Source organism: Zootoca vivipara, chromosome 13 (assembly GCF_965207765.1).
Source record: "Zootoca vivipara chromosome 13, rZooViv2.hap1.1, whole genome shotgun sequence".
Classification (NCBI taxonomy): Eukaryota; Metazoa; Chordata; class Lepidosauria; order Squamata; family Lacertidae; genus Zootoca; species Zootoca vivipara.
Window position 1 is genome coordinate 51,087,076 of NC_142596.1, and position 18,299 is coordinate 51,105,374.

The 18,299-nt window shown below is 47.1% G+C and overlaps 1 protein-coding gene across 3 annotated transcripts in view; it reads right to left on the reverse strand.

The window, feature by feature from the left end:
• Nucleotides 1-18,299, reverse strand: part of CARD11 (caspase recruitment domain family member 11) — a 107,911-nt gene that overhangs the window by 24,035 nt on the left and 65,577 nt on the right. For all 3 annotated transcript variants that reach the window (XM_088656975.1, XM_088656974.1, XM_060282543.2), the window contains exons 10-15: nucleotides 15,080-15,131; nucleotides 13,627-13,745; nucleotides 10,186-10,286; nucleotides 8,120-8,172; nucleotides 6,543-6,666; nucleotides 654-855 (exon numbers count right to left, since the gene is read on the reverse strand). In XM_088656975.1, the coding sequence (XP_088513101.1) occupies nucleotides 654-855; nucleotides 6,543-6,666; nucleotides 8,120-8,172; nucleotides 10,186-10,286; nucleotides 13,627-13,745; nucleotides 15,080-15,131 (651 nt within the window). The remainder of the gene's footprint in view (nucleotides 1-653; nucleotides 856-6,542; nucleotides 6,667-8,119; nucleotides 8,173-10,185; nucleotides 10,287-13,626; nucleotides 13,746-15,079; nucleotides 15,132-18,299) is intronic.

Sequence of the window (18,299 nt, forward strand, 5' to 3'; positions counted from 1 at the left end):
GAGAGCTCACAGAGCACATTGCAGTAACCCAATGCGCTATGGACATCTAATGATTTCAAGCAATTAGTACAGCATAATTAGACCCAGGTGGCCCTGTGGGTTAAACCACAGAGCCTAGAGCTTGCTGATCAGAAGGTCGGCGGTTCGAATCCCTGCAATGGGGTGAGCTCCCGTTGCTCGGTCCCAGCTCCTGCCCACCTAGCAGTTCGAAAGCACATCAAAGTGCAAGTAGATAAATAGGTACCGCTCCGGCGGGAAGGTAAACGGCGTTTCCGTGCGCTGCTCTGGTTCGCCAGAAGCAGCTTTGTCATGCTGGCCACATGACCTGGAAGCTGTCTGTGGACAAAGGCCGGCTCCCTCGACCTATAGAGCGAGATGAGCGCCGCAACCCCAGAGTCGGACACGACTGGACCTGATGGTCAGGGGCCCCTTTACCTTTAATTAGTAATTAGTACTAGCATAACCAAGTCCAGTTAAAAGAAAGGGTCCATAAAGACCCTTCTCCACTCAACACCCTGGAGCGTTAGGGGGAAAGAACGCTGGACTAGACGGACAAACAAGGAAGTTTTCCGATGTCAGTCAGGAAATAGACAGGTGGCAGAGGTCAGAGATGCTGCAATGCTCAAGCCTTTTCCCTGATGCCAAACCCTCACCAGAAGCAGCTGCAGCCCCTCGCGAAGGCCGGCTTTCTCCGCCGGGGAATCCAGCTTGACAGAGTTGATGAAGTTTCCTTTGACGTTGCCCCCCAGCAGAGTAATCTCCGAGCTCAGGCTGTCTCCGTTTAACATGAAGTGCTGGACGGCATGGTACGTGGTGTGCAGGCGTCCGACGGATGTCACCGAGGGGCGGAAGGGCCTAAGGAAGGAAAGGCGACACAGGCAACACTCTCCTTGACTTCTCCCAAGTCACCTGGGATTTTAAAGGGGGGACTTGGCACCCGTGACAGAGGGGCAAGGGGCAAGGAGGCGGTGGCTGGTTTCGTTTGCAGCGAAAGCAGGTTAAAGCCAGGGGTGGGGGGTCCAAAATGAAAGCATCACCAGGGCCTGAGCTAGTCGGGGGCAGGCTCCCCCCATACATACATGCAAACCAACACAAGCTCACACATGCAACTGTAGTCAGAAGGTCCCCAAAAGAAATGTCACATAAGGAAAAAGGAATGAGGAAGGAGAAGGAAAAATGCAAGCTTAGGAACCAGTTCTTAAAAGTCGCAGTTCTCATTAGAACCAGCTGGAATGGAAATAGTTCACAGAGCCTAACATGTTTTAACTGTTTTCAATTCTGAAATTTAAATTGTTGTAACCCACCCTGGGACCTGCTGGTGAAAGGCAGGTGCTATGTATATATTTTAACTTTTCAACACAAGAACGTGGAAAGTCATCAGAGAGATGCTTATACAATGATGGTAAGTACAATTCTGGATAGGTATATTAAATAGAATAATATAATTTAGGAGGACCATATTTCTTTTTTGGGTGAAGGTCTTGTAGGAGTCATGTAGGTCATCATTTGAAACATAAGACAAAGTCCCACAAAATTACATAAAATTGTTCTACTGGCTCTTTGCCTTTTATCGCACAAATCTTGTGGGTTATCTTTTCAGCAATTGCGAGGTTTCATATGCCACAATTCAAGAAACAGACCATTTAAGTTCTTCCATTTCTGTGCAATAGGAAGTCTGGCAGCCACTAGAAACCAAATGAACATTTTCTTCGAGGAGAATCATTTTAGAGTAGCGCCCCATATATTTAATAGTGCGAGTTGTGGCGATGCCTGAATTTCAGGTTTAAACATTTGTGATATTTCTGCAAATGTTTCTGTCCATAAATGCTCATTCATACTCCCTCTTCAAAGCACACTGTACGGGATCAGCAGAGCCATCCAGAAATGCAATCCTGGATGGTATTACGAAAGATCAGGAAGGTATTGCATATCTGAATGCTTCCTTGCAGAAGAAAAATGCAACACCCTCCCTGAATAAAGGAACTCTCCCTGCATTGAGAGATCTAGCATGGCAGGGAGAAGGCGAGGCTGAACCCTGCAAGTTAGGCTGTACAGCTGGCTTTATCCACGGAGGAGGTTTTGTCACTCAGGGCTCATCCACACTCCTGCTCGTCCTGATTGGTTTTCCTCTTTTTATGGTTTGTGTTATCTATCTATCTATCTATCTATCTATCTATCTATCTATCTATCTATCTATCATCTATCTATCTATCTATCTATCTATCTATCTATCTATCTATCTATCTATCTATCTTCATGGATCAATGCCTTGTCGTGGCGAAGGGGCTTGAATAACTCAGAGAAGCTATGAGCTATGCCATGCAGGGCCACCCAAGATGGACAGGTCATAGTGGAGAGTTTTGACTAAACGTGATCCACCTGGAGAAGGAACTGGCAAGCCACTCCAGTATCCCTGCCAAGAAAACTCCATGGACAAAGACAACAGGCATATAAAAGTTATGACGCTGGAAGATAAGCCCCTCAGGTCGGAAGGCGTCCAACATGCTACTGAGGAAGAGCAGAGGACAAGTACAAGTAGATTCAGAGCTGATGAAGCGGCTGGGCCAAAGCCGAAAGGACGCTCAGTTGCGGATATGCCTGGAAGCGAAAGGAAAGTCCGATGCTGTAAAGAAAAATATTGCATAGGAACCTGGAATGTAAGAACCATGAATGGAGGTAAGCTGGATGTGGTCAAAAATGAGATGACAAGAATAAATATCGACATCCTGGGCATCAGTGAACTAAAATGGAAGGGAATGGGCGAATTCAGTTCGGGTGATTATCATATCTACTACTGTGGGCAAGAATCCTGTAGTAGAAATGGAGTGGCCCTCATAGTCAACAAAAGAGTGGCAAAAGCTGTAATGGGATGCAATCTCAAAAATGACAGAATGATCTCGATACGAATCCAAGGCAGACCTTTTAACATCACAGTAATCCAAGTTTATGCACCAACTACCGGTGCTGAAGAAAGTGAAATTGACCAATTCTATGAAGACCTACAACACCTTCTAGAAATGACACCAAAGAAGGATGTTCTTCTCATTACAGGGGATTGGAATGCTAAAGTAGGGAATCAAGAGATAAAAGGAACAACTGGCAAGTTTGGCCTTGGAGTTCAAAATGAAGCAGGGCAAAGGCTAATAGAGTTCTGTCAAGAGAACAAGCTGGTCATCACAAACACTCTCTTCCAACAACACAAGAGACGACTCTACACATGGATATCACCAAATGGGCAGCATCGAAATCAGATTGATTATATTCTCTGCAGCCAAAGATGGAGAAGCTCTATACAGTCAGCAAAAACAAGACCTGGAGCTGACTGTAACTCAGATCATCAGCTTCTTATAGCAAAATTCCAGCTTAAACTGAAGAAAGTAGGAAAAACCACTGGGCCAGTAAGATACTATCTGAATCAAATCCCTTATGAATACACAGTGGAAGTGAGGAACAGGTTTAAGGATTTAGATTTGGTGGACAGAGTGCCTGAAGAACTATGGATGGAGGCTTGTAACATTATACAGGAGGCAGCAACGAAAACCATCCCAAGGAAAAGGAAATGCAAGAAAGCAAAATGGCTGTCCAACGAGGCCTTACAAATAGCGGAGGAGAGGAGGCAAGCAAAATGCAAGGGAGATAGGGAAAGATACAGGAAACTGAATGCAGATTTCCAAAAAACAGCAAGGAGAGACAAGAGGGTCTTCTTAAATGAGCAATGCAAAGAAATAGAGGAAAACAATAGAATGGGGAAAACCAGAGATCTGTTCAAGAAAATTGGAGATATGAAAGGAACATTTCGTACAAAGATTACCATAATCAAGGACAAAAGTGGTAAGGACCTAACAGAAGCAGAAGACATCAAGAAGAGGTGGCAAGAATACACAGAGGAATTATACCAGAAAGATATGGAGGTCTCGTACACCCCAGGTAGTGTGGTTGCTGACCTTGAGCCAGACATCTTGGAGAGTGAAGTCAAATGGGCCTTAGAAAGCACTGCTAATAACAAGGCCAGTGGAAGTGATGATATTCCAGCTGAACTATTTAAAATTTTAAAAGATGATGCTGTTAAGGTGCTACACCCAATATGCCAGCAAGTTTGGAAAACTCAGCAATGGCCAGAGGATTGGAGAAGATCAGTCTACATCCCAATTCCAAAGAAGGGCAGTGCCAAAGAATGCTCCAACTACCGCACAATTGCGCTCATTTCACACGCTAGCAAGGTTATGCTTAAAATTCTACAAGGCAGGCTTAGGCAGTATGTGGACCGAGAACTCCCAGAAGTGCAAGCTGGATTTCGAAAGGGCAGAGGAACCAGAGACCAAATAGCAAACATGTGCTGGATTATGGAGAAAGCTAGAGAGTTCCAGAAAACCGTCTACTTCTGCTTCATTGACTATGCAAAAGCCTTTGACTGTGTCGACCATAGCAAACTTTGGCAAGTTCTTAAAGAAATGGGAGTGCCTGATCACCTCATCTGTCTCCTGAGAAATCTCTATGTGGGACAAGAAGCTACAGTTAGAACTGGATATGGAACAACTGATTGGTTCAAAATTGGGAAAGGAGTACGACAAGGTTGTATATTGTCTCCCTGCTTATTTAACTTATATGCAGAATTCATCATGCGAAAGGCTGGACTAGATGAATCCCAAGCCGGAATTAAGATTGCCGGAAGAAATATCAACAACCTCAGATATGCAGATGACACAACCTTGATGGCAGAAAGTGAGGAGGAATTAAAGAACCTTTTAATGAGGGTGAAAGAGGAGAGCGCAAAATATGGTCTGAAGCTCAACATCAAAAAAACCAAGATCATGGCCACTGGTCCTATCACCTCCTGGCAAATAGAAGGGGAAGAAATGGAGGCAGTGAGAGATTTTACTTTCTTGGGCTCCTTGATCACTGCAGATGGTGACAGCAGTCACGAAATTAAAAGATGCCTGCTTCTTGGGAGAAAAGCAATGACAAACCTAGACAGCATCTTAAAAAGCAGAGACATCACCTTGCCGACAAAGGTCCGTATAGTTAAAGCTATGGTTTTCCCAGTAGTGATGTATGGAAGTGAGAGCTGGACCATAAAGAAGGCTGATCGCCGAAGAATTGATGCTTTTGAATTATGGTGCTGGAGGAGACTCTTGAGAGTCCCATGGACTGCAAGAAGATCAAACCTAACTATTCTTAAGGAAATCAGCCCTGAGTGCTCTCTGGAAGGACAGATCGTGAAGCTGAGGCTCCAATACTTTGGCCACCTCATGAGAAGAGAAGAATCCTTGGAAAAGACCCTGATGTTGGGAAAGATTGAGGGCACTAGGAGAAGGGGACGACAGAGGACAAGATGGTTGGACAGTGTTCTCGAAGCTACGAACATGAGTTTGACCAAACTGCGGGAGGCAGTGCAAGACAGGAGTGCCTGGCGTGCTATGGTCCATGGGGTCACGAAGAGTCGGACACGACTAAACGACTAAACAACAATCTATCTATCTATCTATCTATCTATCTATCTATCTATCTATCTATCTATCTATCTATCTATCTATCTATCTTGTTGTTTAGTCGTGTCTGGCTCTTCGTGACCCCCTGGACCAGAGCACGCCAGGCACTCCTGTCTTCCACTGCCTCCCGCAGTTTGGTCAAACTCATGTTCGTATCTTCGAGAACACTGTGCAACCATCTAGTCCTCTGGACTCCATGGACAAAGACAACAGGCATTTATCTATCTATCTATCTATCTATCTATCTATCTATCTATCTATCTATCTGTCTATCTATCTATCAATCTATCATCTATCACATCTATCTATCTATCTATCTATCTATCATCTATCTATCATCTATCTATCTATCTATCTATCTATCATTATTTATTTGACAAAGTAACAATAACAAATAAATAAGAATAAAAATGTGCACCCCACCACCGAGACCATTCCATTGTAACTACCCAGCCTCTCACAATTTCAACACCTCTTGCGATGGTTTGACCCCCTTTTCGCTTTTAACAGTACAAATTCTACAAACACCCTCCATATCTCCTCAAAATCATTTCTCCTGCATATTCCCTGTCTTACCTTAATGACACATGTTAAATTATCATTAATAGCTACATCCCACACCTCTTTATACCATTCTTCCATTTTACATTCTGCTTGCCCCTTCCACTTTCTAGCTATAATAACTCGTGCAGCTGTCAATAAATTTGTGAGCAAGTCCTTCCTAGCCTATATACTTTCCACCCCATCGTAAATTGATTATAATGCTACCGCTGGACTTTCGGTCAGCTTTAACCCAGTATAGTTTTCCTCTTACCCACACTTGCTAGATACGGGACCAAGCAGTTCCCCCCTTTCCTCACTTTCCCAGGGAAAACCCACTCTTAAGCTCTAAATCAGAGCAAACATCAATCTGGAAACCCCCCAAATTGCTACCTGCTCCGATTGAGCACTAAAGAGCAGTTTTCCCCCAGGGGAAAGAAGCGAGACAAGAAGAAACCTTTCGCTTTGCTGATTGCATGAACTGGTGCCGAAACCCCGCATTCTCCAAAGTACCTCTCCAGAGAGAATTTCCTGAAGATGGAGTTGACTTGCTCAAGATCCAGCCCCTCAGAGTGGTGGGAAGATGAAGAGGAAGGCAGCGAGGAAGGTCCATGAGATTGCCTGTCCTGGAAGTAGTCTGGAAAAGGGGGTGCAGGAAAAAGAAAAGGAAGGGGAAAAAAATCATGTTCCAGTAGCAAGCACCAAAGCAAAATAAAACCATGGATGCCAACACAAGCATCTTTCCAAGGTCCTCTTGGCCTTGCCCTGCCCTGCCCTTTTGCCCTCATATAAGTATAGGAGAGGGATGCGGGTGGCGCTGTGGGTTAAACCACTGAGCCTACGGCTTGCTGATCAGAAGGTCAGCGGTTCGAATCCCTGCGACAGGGTGAGCTCCCATTGCTCGGTCCCAGCTCCTGCCAACCTAGCAGTTTGAAAGCATGTCAAAGTGCAAGTAGATAAATAGGTACCACTACAGCGGGAAGGTAAACGGCGTTTCCGTGTGATGCTCTGGTTTCTCAGAAGTGGCTTTGTCATGCTGGCCACATGACCTGGAAGCTGTATGCCAGCTCCCTCGGCCAATAACGCGAGATGAGCGCCGCAACCCAAGAGTCGGTCACAACCGGACCTAATGGTCAGGGGGTCCCTTTACCGTTACCTTTATGTATACAGAGCTTGTTGCTCCCTGGCAGAGCTACTTTGGGGGCAGAACGTCCCACTTTCAGCTGGGTTAAAATGGATCTCAGCTCTAGGTGGAGCAGAGGGTTTCCCACTGGGACCTGGTTGGCCACTGTAGGAGCAGAAAGCTCTATGCCTGTGCATGCATTGGTTTTATTTGTGTAGATCAGTGCATGCTGACCAAAACACAGTCTTTGCAGTAAGGCTCTATTCCGATGGCACGAGTAGTCACGGTGACTGGTAGATTCTTATCTGCTGCAGCCTTCATCTGCCTTCACACCTGTTGTAACATACTGCTTGATATCTTCTGCCTGTTCTGCTGTTGAGGACTTCTTGGGTCATTCTTTGTCTAGCTCCTCCCCTTTGACCTTACCGCCTTGGGTGACCCGGCTGGGAGTACAAGACTCCCGACAGTTTCGCTCACAAGGGTCATAGGGACATGCAAGGTGATGATCCAGCGAGTGAGAACCCACGACTGGGAAACACTGGCCTGCGAGCGCTCCAATTGGAGAACAGCCTTTACCAAAGGCGTCATGGGCTTTGAAGACGCTCGAACTCAGGACGAAAGGGAGAAACGTGCTAAGAGGAAGGCACGCTTGGCAAACCCTCACCGTGATCAACTCCCACCTGGAAACATATGTCCCCACTGTGGAAGGACGTGTGGATCCAGAATTGGCCTCCACAGTCACTTATGGATTCACTGTTAAGTGATCGCTCTTAGTTTGTTATACTCTTAGTTATACTCTTAGTTTGTAGAGATGGAAGAAAATGTTGTGTGGGGAGCTAACTTGGAACGCTCTGGAAGCCATTGGAGCTCCCACCACTCCTGACCATTTGGTCACAAACTGCCCCCCACCAGCTGCTAGAACTGGGACCTCTGATTTTTGAGGCAAGAGCCTTCTGCAAGTCCTTACCTTCCAACTCCAAAGCGTCGCAGCCAAAACTGTCATTGTCATCTTCGGTGAGGCTGGAAGTGAGGAAGAAAGATTATTCCGCTCTCCCTTTGACGACTTTCTACACATTTAAGGACTCAGCTAGCAGAAGAAAGTGTGCAGCGGAAAGGAGTCTAGCTTTGCTAACTGCCTGAAGTGGCTGATGAAAGGGCCAGTAGATGCCAAGGTCTAAGAGGATATCGTTATCACCATCAGTATTATCATTAGTATTTGTTGTTGTTGTTTAGTCGTTTAGTCGTGTCCGACTCTTCGTGTCCAACCCCATGGACCATAGCACGCCAGGCACTCCTGTCTTCCACTGCCTCCCACAGCTTGGTCAAACTAATGTTCGTAGTTTCAAGAACACTGTCAGTATTATTATTATTATTATTATTATTATTATTATTATTATTATTATATTTGTATCCTGCCCTTCTCCCAAGTTTGGATTCATTGCAGCTCCCAACATTTAAAAACATCATTAGACAATATAAAGTCATAAAAATAAACGAGTTAAAAGCAGTAATTGAAATACATTCAGACACATTTAAAACTAGCAATTAAAGTACCGTTTGCCCGGACAGAGGAAAGTCAACAATATGGGCACAACCCCCCCCCCCAATGTCTGTCTGTCTGTCTGTTTGTCTGTATGACTGTCATGTCCCCACCAACCATGCCTTTGATATTGCTGGAACTGAGAGGTGGGATCTTAGAACCCAGGCAAATCTGTACAGGGAGATGTGATCTTTCAGCTAGCCCAGGTTAACATCTGGAGGAGGAGGAGGAGGAGGAGGAGGAGGAGGAGGAGGAGGAGGAGGAGGAGGAGGAGGAGGACATCTGCGGAGGAGGAATGAATCACTGGCACGGGGTGGGGGCAAGTCAGGCGGTTTCCTATGGGAGGAGGACCCTGGTTTCCCCCAGAAACCTTGAACTAGTTCGGCTGGCTCTTGCCCGTTCAGTTCTTCCCTTTGAAACATTGTGGGAAACTGCTGCACACACAGAGAAGGTCTACCCTCATATCCAGGCACTCTCTGCGTGTCTGTGGGTTCCTTTATTCCACGACGCAGGCAAAATGTCACCAGTTCACCGGTGGCAACGCTCCCATCTCAGGAAAGAATTTTCAGGGACATCAGAAGCAGAGGCAAAACAGAGTTGCCCCGATCACCTTGTCAGATGCAATCTAAAGCGTTCTGACAATTCCATACAAGCTCCCCCCCCCAGGGTGTGTACGTGTGCGTCTTTCACTAACTCAGCACCTAGAAGCAGTATAAAAAGACAGCCGTGGTCTCAGAGAAGTAGGAGAAGGACGTCCTCCGCTGACCGGCACCTGCTCCCAGCTCACTGAGGACCACACTGGACATGATGTGCAGTTATGCATATCATTCCCCCAACGATTTAAAAGAAAAGGATGCCTCTGGGGGCTGGAACTGAAAGTGGAAGAGGAGCCAGCAGGGATTGCAAACACTTTCCACAGGGGCTGCTTTCCTACTTAAAATTTCACCCCAAGTGGGTGTTTTCCTCCCCAGGGAAACAAAAATGCTAACTTTTCTGCTGTGAGAGAAAAAGCAACCGTGTGTGTGTGTGTGAAGAGTTGAGTGCTTGTGGCCACAAACTAGCAACTGCTATTCACCTCCCTCCGATAACCAACACGTTCAAGGTGATGGAGCAAAAAGCTTTTGGCGTTCGGGACAAAAGGTGAGCGAGGGGTGACGTGATAGAAGCTCATAAAATGATTAAGTGGATAGAGGAAAGTTTTTTCTTTCTTTCCCTCATAATGCTAGAACTCATGGGCGTCCGAAGAAGCTTAAATCTTGGGAGGTTCAGGACAGAAATCGCTCCTTCATGAAGCACACCGTTAATCTATGGAACCCACTTCCACAGGAGGCAGTGACGGACACCAAGCTTTAAAAGAGAATTTGAACAAATTAACCCTCAATTGCAAAGCAAAAGATTGAGAGGTTGCTGGGGAGCACCTCGGCAGGCATGTCGGATGGTGCCCCTGGGCACTGGGTTGGAAAGCCCAGCCTAACAGGCACAGCAGCACTTACCTGTGCGGGGCATCTTCTTTGGAACGCCGGAGGATGGAGTCGTTTCCTGGGGGCTCTGGGGTTGTGGACATGACACTGGGGTTGCGGTTCCGTAGGGTTTGCTGCGTCCCAAAAGGCAAAAGCAAAACATCAACAGGGCAAGCCTATGAACACCTGCTCAGAGACCAGCCTCAGTGAGTTCGAGGGCATTTACTGGCAGGCAAATGTGATTGCAACCTAGCTGTAAGAATGCTCAGTTCAGTTCTGAGGTGTTGAGTTTTCTATATATATTTGGCATACCCACAGAGGACATTAAGGTCTACAAATAATAACATATTGGAGATCCCGAGTCACAAGGTGGCTAGGCTGGCCTCGACCAGGACCAGGGCCTTCTCAGTACTGGCCCCAACCTGGTGGAACGCTGTCCCAGGAGACTAGGGCCCTGTGGGATTTGTCATCTTTTCGTAGGGCCTGCAAGACAGAGCTGTTCCATTTGGCCTTCGTACTGACGCAGTCTGACCCCCACGGTTACCCTCCCCTAACGTTTTATTTCATAATGGTTTTATCTTATTCGTAGATTTTTAATTTTAAAATTGAATTTTAACATTGTATTAATCTGTGTTTTAACTGAATTGTTTCTTTTATATTTGTGTTGATATTATTTGTTGTTAGCCGCCCTGAGCCCAGTCTTGACTGGGCAGGGCGGGGTATAAATAAAATAATAATAATAATAATAATAATAATAATTATACTGAATATTCCCAAACCGCCAAAGCATAGAGATCAACACTGTGCCATTTCCCATTGACCTCTCATGGATTTTCTTTACTAGCATCATCATTCAGAACAACAACAACCACAACCACAACCACAACAATAACAACAACTTATACCCTGCCCATCTGACCGGGCCTCCCCAGCCACTCTGGGCGGCTTCGATATTAAAAACACAATAAAAGATCAGACGTTAAAAACTTCCTTAAACAGGGCTGCCTTCAGATGTCTTCTAAAAGTCAGATAGTTTTTTATTTCTTTGACATCTGATGGGAGGGCGTTCCACAGGGCGGGTGCCACTACCAAGAAGGCCCTCTGCCTGGTTCCCTGTAACTTCACTTCTCGCAGTGAGGGAACTGCCAGAAGACCCTCGGAGCTGGACTTCAGTGTCTGGGCAGAACGATGGAGGTGGAGACACTCCTTCAGGTATATTATTATTATTATTACTATTACTATTACTATTATTATTACCGTGTTTCTCATATTATAAGTCATGTCTTATAATCTTTTTTTCTCAAGAAAATAAGCCTATGGCTTATTTTCGGGGGTGTCTTATTTTTTTTTAAAAAAAATTACAGTATGGTACCTCCCCTGTCCGGCGCCCGGAACTGGCTGCTGCTGCGCTGCTGGGCGCGTTGTCGGCGCTTCAGCAGGGCACGCTGCTGGGTCCTGCCGGGTCGGGGCTTCACGCGGCGCGCACTGAGGCTCTTGCTGCGTCCCGCCACCGGGTTGGGGCTTGGAGCAGCGCCAAGTGCCAACCCAGCGGCGGGACCGGCGGGACCTGCAGCGCGCGCGCGACAGGAAGAGGAGGGACCAGCGAGTGGCAGCCGCGGCGGCCAATGAAGGCTCGGCCGGGTGTTTTTTGTCGTTGTTGCTGTGTCCCGCTGCGTCCCTCTTCTTCCTGTCGCGGCTCGGCGCCCGGAACTGGCTGCTGCTGCGCGCGTTGTCGGCGCTTCAGCAGGGCACGCTGCTGGGTCCTGCCGGGTCGGGGCTCCACGCAGCGCGCGCTGAGGCTCTTGCCGGGTCTCGCCGCCGGGTCGGGGCTCGGAGCAGCGCGCGCTGCGGCTCTTGCTGTGTCCTGCCGCCGGGTCGGGGCTTGGAGCAGCACGCACTGCGGCTCTTGCCAGTCCCGCCGCCGGTTCAGTGCTTGGCGCGGTGCATGCTGCTGGACATTTTGGAGGGGCAGCAGCAGCCGGTTGCGGGCACTGACAGGCATCTTCCTCTTCCATGGCGCCATCCAGACCTGCTCCCACCACTACGGCTTATTTTTGGGGTATGTCTTATATTTCTTCAAGTCAGGAAAATCCTGCCATGGCTTATTTTGTAGGGATGACTTAAAATATGAGAAACACGGTATTATTATTATTATTATTATTATTATTATTATTATTATGTTTTGCCACGGCAACTCAAAGTGACTTGCAATATTTTAAGCACACAACAAACGTGTCTCCATTAAAACCAGCCTGGTTAAAAATGAACATTTTTGCTAGGCACCTAACAGTATATAATGATGGCACCAGACAAGCTTCCTGGGGAGAGCATTCCACAAGCAGGGAGCCACAACAAAAAAAGTTCTGTTTTCATGTTGCTATGCTTCCAGATCCCTCGTGGAGAAGGCACATGAAAAAGGGCCTGTGGTGACCGTCACAGGATCTGGGTTGGTTCATAGGAGAAGAAGTGGTCCTTAAAGAATTGGAGTCTTGAGCTGCAGAAGACTCAAGCCCAGCTCTTGAACCCAGTACAGTGGTACCTTGATTTACGAACTTAATCCGTTTCGGAAGTCTGTTCTTAAACCAAAGCATTCTTAAACCAAGGCGTGCTTTCCCATAGCAGCGGGGGACTCAATTGACAAATGGAACACACTCGACAGGAAGCGTTCTGCTTCCAAGGCAAAGTTCACAAACCAAAACACCTACTTCTGGGTTTGCAGCGTTCTTAATCCAAGTTGTTCATAAACTAAGCTGTTCTTAAACCAAGGTACCACTGTACTATCCTCCACCAGATGTACTCCAGCACAGCCAGTGGTTGGAGATGGCAGGAGCTGAAGCTGGGAGAGGACCAGGCTGGGCATCCGAACCCAGGCAGTATAATTCATGTTTTGCTATTCCAGCTCTAGAGGGAAGGCATCCTTTTTCATTTACCGGGGACAGCATTTCCTACAAACCACCAGCAAGGCGCCTTTGTTCTCTCTGACCAATTCCCTCCGCCACTAACTGCCAACCTGCTGTGCCGCTGATCGCATTGTGCCTAATGGGATGTCTGCCCTGAGAGACAATAGGAAGACACCTGCACACATTCCTGACCCAGCTTTGCCTTGCAAACATGAAGGGCGTGAGGAACTGCGAGGAATCTGAAATGTTTCACTAAGAATAAAGTAAAAAAAGCAATTGCAACGCAGCGAGGTAAGGATCCCCGCTTCTCTCCCCCCGCTGCTAAGTTTTAAAACTAAGCTACGAGACAGCGAGAGCCCGGTGAAATAGCTTTAAATAAACATAACCCAGCGGCGGGATGCATTTTAAGAGGAAAGGTTAATAAAGTTCTAATATAGGAAATATGTTAGGAGGATTAAGGTTGCTGGCTGGCGAGGCCTCCCTTTTTCGTAGGGGTTGGAATCGTCGCCGGAGCAGAAAGCCACCACATTATAGGGGGAAGGTCACGGAAGCGCTGCCCCCACAAGCTCCTTACGATTTTGCCAACTTCGCAGCTGCCCACCGAGTTGCTGATGGAAATGGGATTAGAGGAATTGGTGTCTGCGTGGCTGCTGCTGCTGGCCTCACCCTTGTCTTCGTCGTGTCCTCGAACTGCTGGGCTCACAAATGACAAAAGCGGAGGAAGTCAGGGAGGATGAGAGAGACGCGAGATATTGGCATTAAGGCCCGCTTCGGTGGAAATAATTCTGTGCAAACAAGATTTCTATCACATGCGATTATTGCTCTCGTTTGGTTCACGGCAGCAGCCCCAACCCCTCGCGGTGCTGCCGTTATTATTTTTCTCTGTTCCGTGGTGCAAAAAATCTCCCTCACTTCCTGAACTTTCCCCACCACCTTCCTCTCCGTTCTAAAACTTCAGGGCTGGAGGAATGGATCAAAGCCAGTCTTCCGCAGCCTAGTGCCCACCATTGGTCACTGGACTCCAACTCCCATCAGCCCCGGCAAGCGTGCCCAATGGCCAGGGAAGATGGGGAATGTAGGACAGCAACATTTGGAGGGTCCCAGGTTTGGAAGGCTGCCCTAAGCAGAAACATATGCACCTCTTTGGGCGCAGATGTTTCACTCTCGCAAATCCATTTCTTAAAGTGCTCCTTCTCCCACCCCCAAACAATCAACATGAATTCAACAACTTCTTTTTTCAGGACAAATGTTTGCTTAAAGGTAAAGGGCCCCCTGACCATTAGGTCCAGTCGCGGACGACTCTGGGGTTGCAGCACTCATCTCGCTTTACTGGCCAAGGGAGCCGGCGTACAGCTTCCAGGTCATGTGGCCAGCATGACTAAGCCGCTTCTGACGAACCAGAGCAGCACACGGAAACACTGTTTACCTTCCCGCTGTAGCGGTACCTATTTATCTACTTGCACTTTGATGTGCTTTTGAACTGCTAGGTTGGCAGGAGCTGGGACCGAGCAACGGGAGCTCACCCCGTCGCGGGGATTCAAACCGCTGACCTTCTGTTCGGCAAGCCCTAGGCTCTGTGGTTTAGATCACAGTGCCAACTGCATCCCATAGAATGTTTGCTTAATCACACCCAAATACTGGATATACAGGTGGACATCCATCTGTCTAAAAAGCTACACTAATTCCTCTTATCCAAGTGTTTGTTTAAGGACGGGGGTCTCATTGGGGTTCTCCCCTGGGCTCGACACCTGTCTTGCTTCTGTGTAGGAATGTTTCAGCTCCAGAGTGACAGAAAGCAGACCTGAGTCAAATGCCGGTCTGTTTTAAACGATTCTCAAAAAGTGTTTGCTATCAGGGAGGGATATATATATATACACACACAAATATATATATATACACACATTGCAGCTCTTATCTTTTGGGAGCAAGTTTCGTGCTTGCTTGGCTGGAAACGTTAGTTAGAACAAGGGAAACAGCTTGAGCATTAACAGGGAAGACGGACGAGGCAGGGAAGTTCTTTCTCTGACCTTGATAATCTGGTGCTCTGCTCATACCGACGGGGGATTTCGCTCTTGGCAGCTGGAAAAGGACAGAAATTAAACTGAACTCAGGACACAAGCTAGGATTGCTCATGAAAAGAAACACCTTTCAGGCTTTATCAATGCCAAGGGGAAATTCTATAATTTTTTTTTGGGGGGGGGCAGAGAAGCATAAGGATCAACCGCACTGCAGCTCCTGTGCTTTGTGAAACTGACTAAGATTGAGTTCACGTGAATGTTAGAGAACAATATTCCGTCAGTTCCACAAACGGAGGGCTTATAAAAATTATGAGCATGGTGGGAAAGGGGAGAGAGAATAGCTGTCAAAAGGAAGCTCACACACAGTTATCTCATGGAGAACACGACCACGGGTGGAGGTCATTGGCTTGCAAATGGATCTAACAAATTCATGAAGGACTGACCCATGGGCTATGGGCAGCAGTCAGAAATGAGTCAGAAGCTGTGAGCCATGAGACGGGTCAGTAGCCAGAAGCAATGATCAAGGCAGAGCCAAAGGACAACCAATAATGGATGTCTTTAAAAGAGGATTGGACAAATTCATGGAGAGGAAGCCTATTGATGAATTGGAGCCAAGATGGCTATGATCTGCCTCCACGGTCGGAGGCAGTGATGCGGCCGAATACCAGGAGGGGAGAGTTGCTCTTGTGCTCATGTTCTGCTCCCTGGTTGGCCTCTGTGAGAACAGGATGCTGCACTCGATGGGCCATTGGCCTGAGTCACTAGGGCTCTCCTTAGATCCTTAATTTAGGGCTCTCCTTAGGTTCTTAATTTCAGGAACATGCAATGCTCAGGATGATCTCTTTGCTCACGCAAGGCTCAACTGGAACAGGACTCCCTCTTTTATACCTTCCTGCCCAGAAGGATCCAATGGCAAGCCTGTGTGGTCAGGATCAGTCCAGAAGGCTCCTGCCTGCTGTTTTGTGGTTCACCACTTGGGGCAGCCACATGCAGACCCACCAGTTCCTAACAGCCCATGAATGGATTTAAACCACAATAAGTAAACAGGACCGCCAAAGTTCTAAGGCATTAAAGCTGTGATCACTGTTGCCAAGAAACAATGGACAATGGTCCGGAGATGGACTTTACATTTTCATGTTAAGTGGTTTGGAACAAATGTTTGGAAAGGCAATGCACAAATGTATTAATACTACTGCAATGTACTCTACATGGGGTTGCCTTTGAAGGTGACCTGGAAACTACAACTAATCCAGAATTTGGCAGCTAGACTGGTGACTGGGAGTGGTCACCGAGACCACATAACACCGGTCCTGAAAGACCTACATTGGCTCCCAGTACGTTTCCAAGCACAGTTCAAAGTGTTGGTTCTGACCTTTAAAGCCCTAAATGGCCTCATCCCAGGATACATGAAGGAGCGTCTCCACCCCCATTGTTCTGCCTGGACACTGAGGTCCACCTCCAAGGGCCTTCTGGCGGTTCCCTCACTGCGAGAAGCGAGGTTACAGGGAACCAGGCACAGGGCCTTCTCGGTGGTGGCGCCCGCCCTGTGGAACGCCCTCCCACCACATGTCAAGGAAATAAACAACTATCTGACTTTTAGAAGACATCTGAAGGCAGCCCTGTTTAGGGAAGTTTTTAATGTTTGATGCTTTATCATGTTTTAATATTCTGTTGGGAGCTGCCCAGAGTGGCTGGGCAAACCCAACTGAATGGGCTGGGTATAAACAATAAATTATTATTATAAATTATTATTAATACAGTTGTTGTTGGCATTCGTCTGTCTCGAGAGAAAATGGAGTGCAAACCAATGAAGTAAATGAGTGCCTTAAACCATGATATCCAAGCCATAGCCCCTTTGAAAACCTCTTGGGTAGGATGTGTGCTAATGAGATCATCAAGGCATGGGGTGGGCGGGTAGAGATCTCCAAACTGGACTAGGCTAGCAGATTATGGTAAATCCTGGCAATGTTTTAAATGGAACCCTAAATCTAAAAAAAGCCCAGTCTCCCCCCCCCCAACTGTGGCTAAATTTGTCTTAGTGAAACTTTTTGCAGTTTCCCACAGTGGCAGAAGATTCAGTCAATCAAGCAGAATCAAGGACTTCAAGCACGTTTCCCTGTACACTTGAATGAGTAAAAAAGACAAGGTTTAATTTAACTCTGAATTAGGTAGCTAATTTTCCTCTGGATCTTGGCTGTCTTCTCCCTATTATTCTTTCCACCCAATGGGAACTTTCCCATCAGCCTTCTGCTGTCTATCAGCTTTTCCATTTGCGCTGGAGCTTAAAGGATCACCCCAATTTTCCAGCTTTTCTTTCTTTCTTTCTTCTTTTTTTTGCCGTTTCAACTATCAAGAAGCCAGAGAAACACTGCATTCCACAGAATGCAACAGAGGAATGGATTTCCTGCTCCTAAAATATGGCTCTCCACAGAGTTGGCCCAACTGCACCATACTGACAGTTGTTTGTAGGTTTGATCCATGTATGCTCATTGGTATAAGAGATGCTGAAACTCACTATGAATTCCTCCCTTGTTCTTTTATAATGGCAATGGCGCCCACCTGAAAAGTGCTGGAACTGAGTTATGGTGAGTTCCAGCTGAAAAAAAGCCCTGGGCACTCTATCTGCACTTCCTGCATTCTCCATCCAAAAGGCAGGATATTATCAATATCATGGCATCCATGCTTCCCTACCCTCAAGATGATTCTCTGCAGAACATGCCCCAGTATTGCCTTCCCCAAGCTGGTGCCCTTCAGATGTTTTGGACTACTACCACCAGTTTCAACCAGCCAGCTGGGGCTGTTGGGAATTGTTGTCTGAAACCTTTGCAGAGTACTACCGGTAAGTTGACCAAGGGCATCTTACATACCTGCCAAGTTGCTGTCAGAGAAATAAGGGACCGGGCCGGAAATAGCAGACCGGAAGTAGCGCTGCCGCCATTTTGGAACTGGGCGGAGCATACTCAGAAATGACTTTTGATGCTGCTTTGCCCAGTTCCAAGATGGCCGCCGTGCCAGAAGTCGCACTGCAGCCATTTTGGAACTGGGCAGAGCAGCATCAAAAGTCGCTTCTGAGCATGCTCCGCCCAGTTCCAAAATGGACGCTGCGCCAGAATAAACCGGGGGGGGGGGGAAACAAAAAAATCTGTTTTTTCAGCTAGGAACAGCTGGGAAAACGCGGATTTCCCGGGGAAAACGGGAGACTTGGCAGCTATGATCTTAAAGGTCTTAA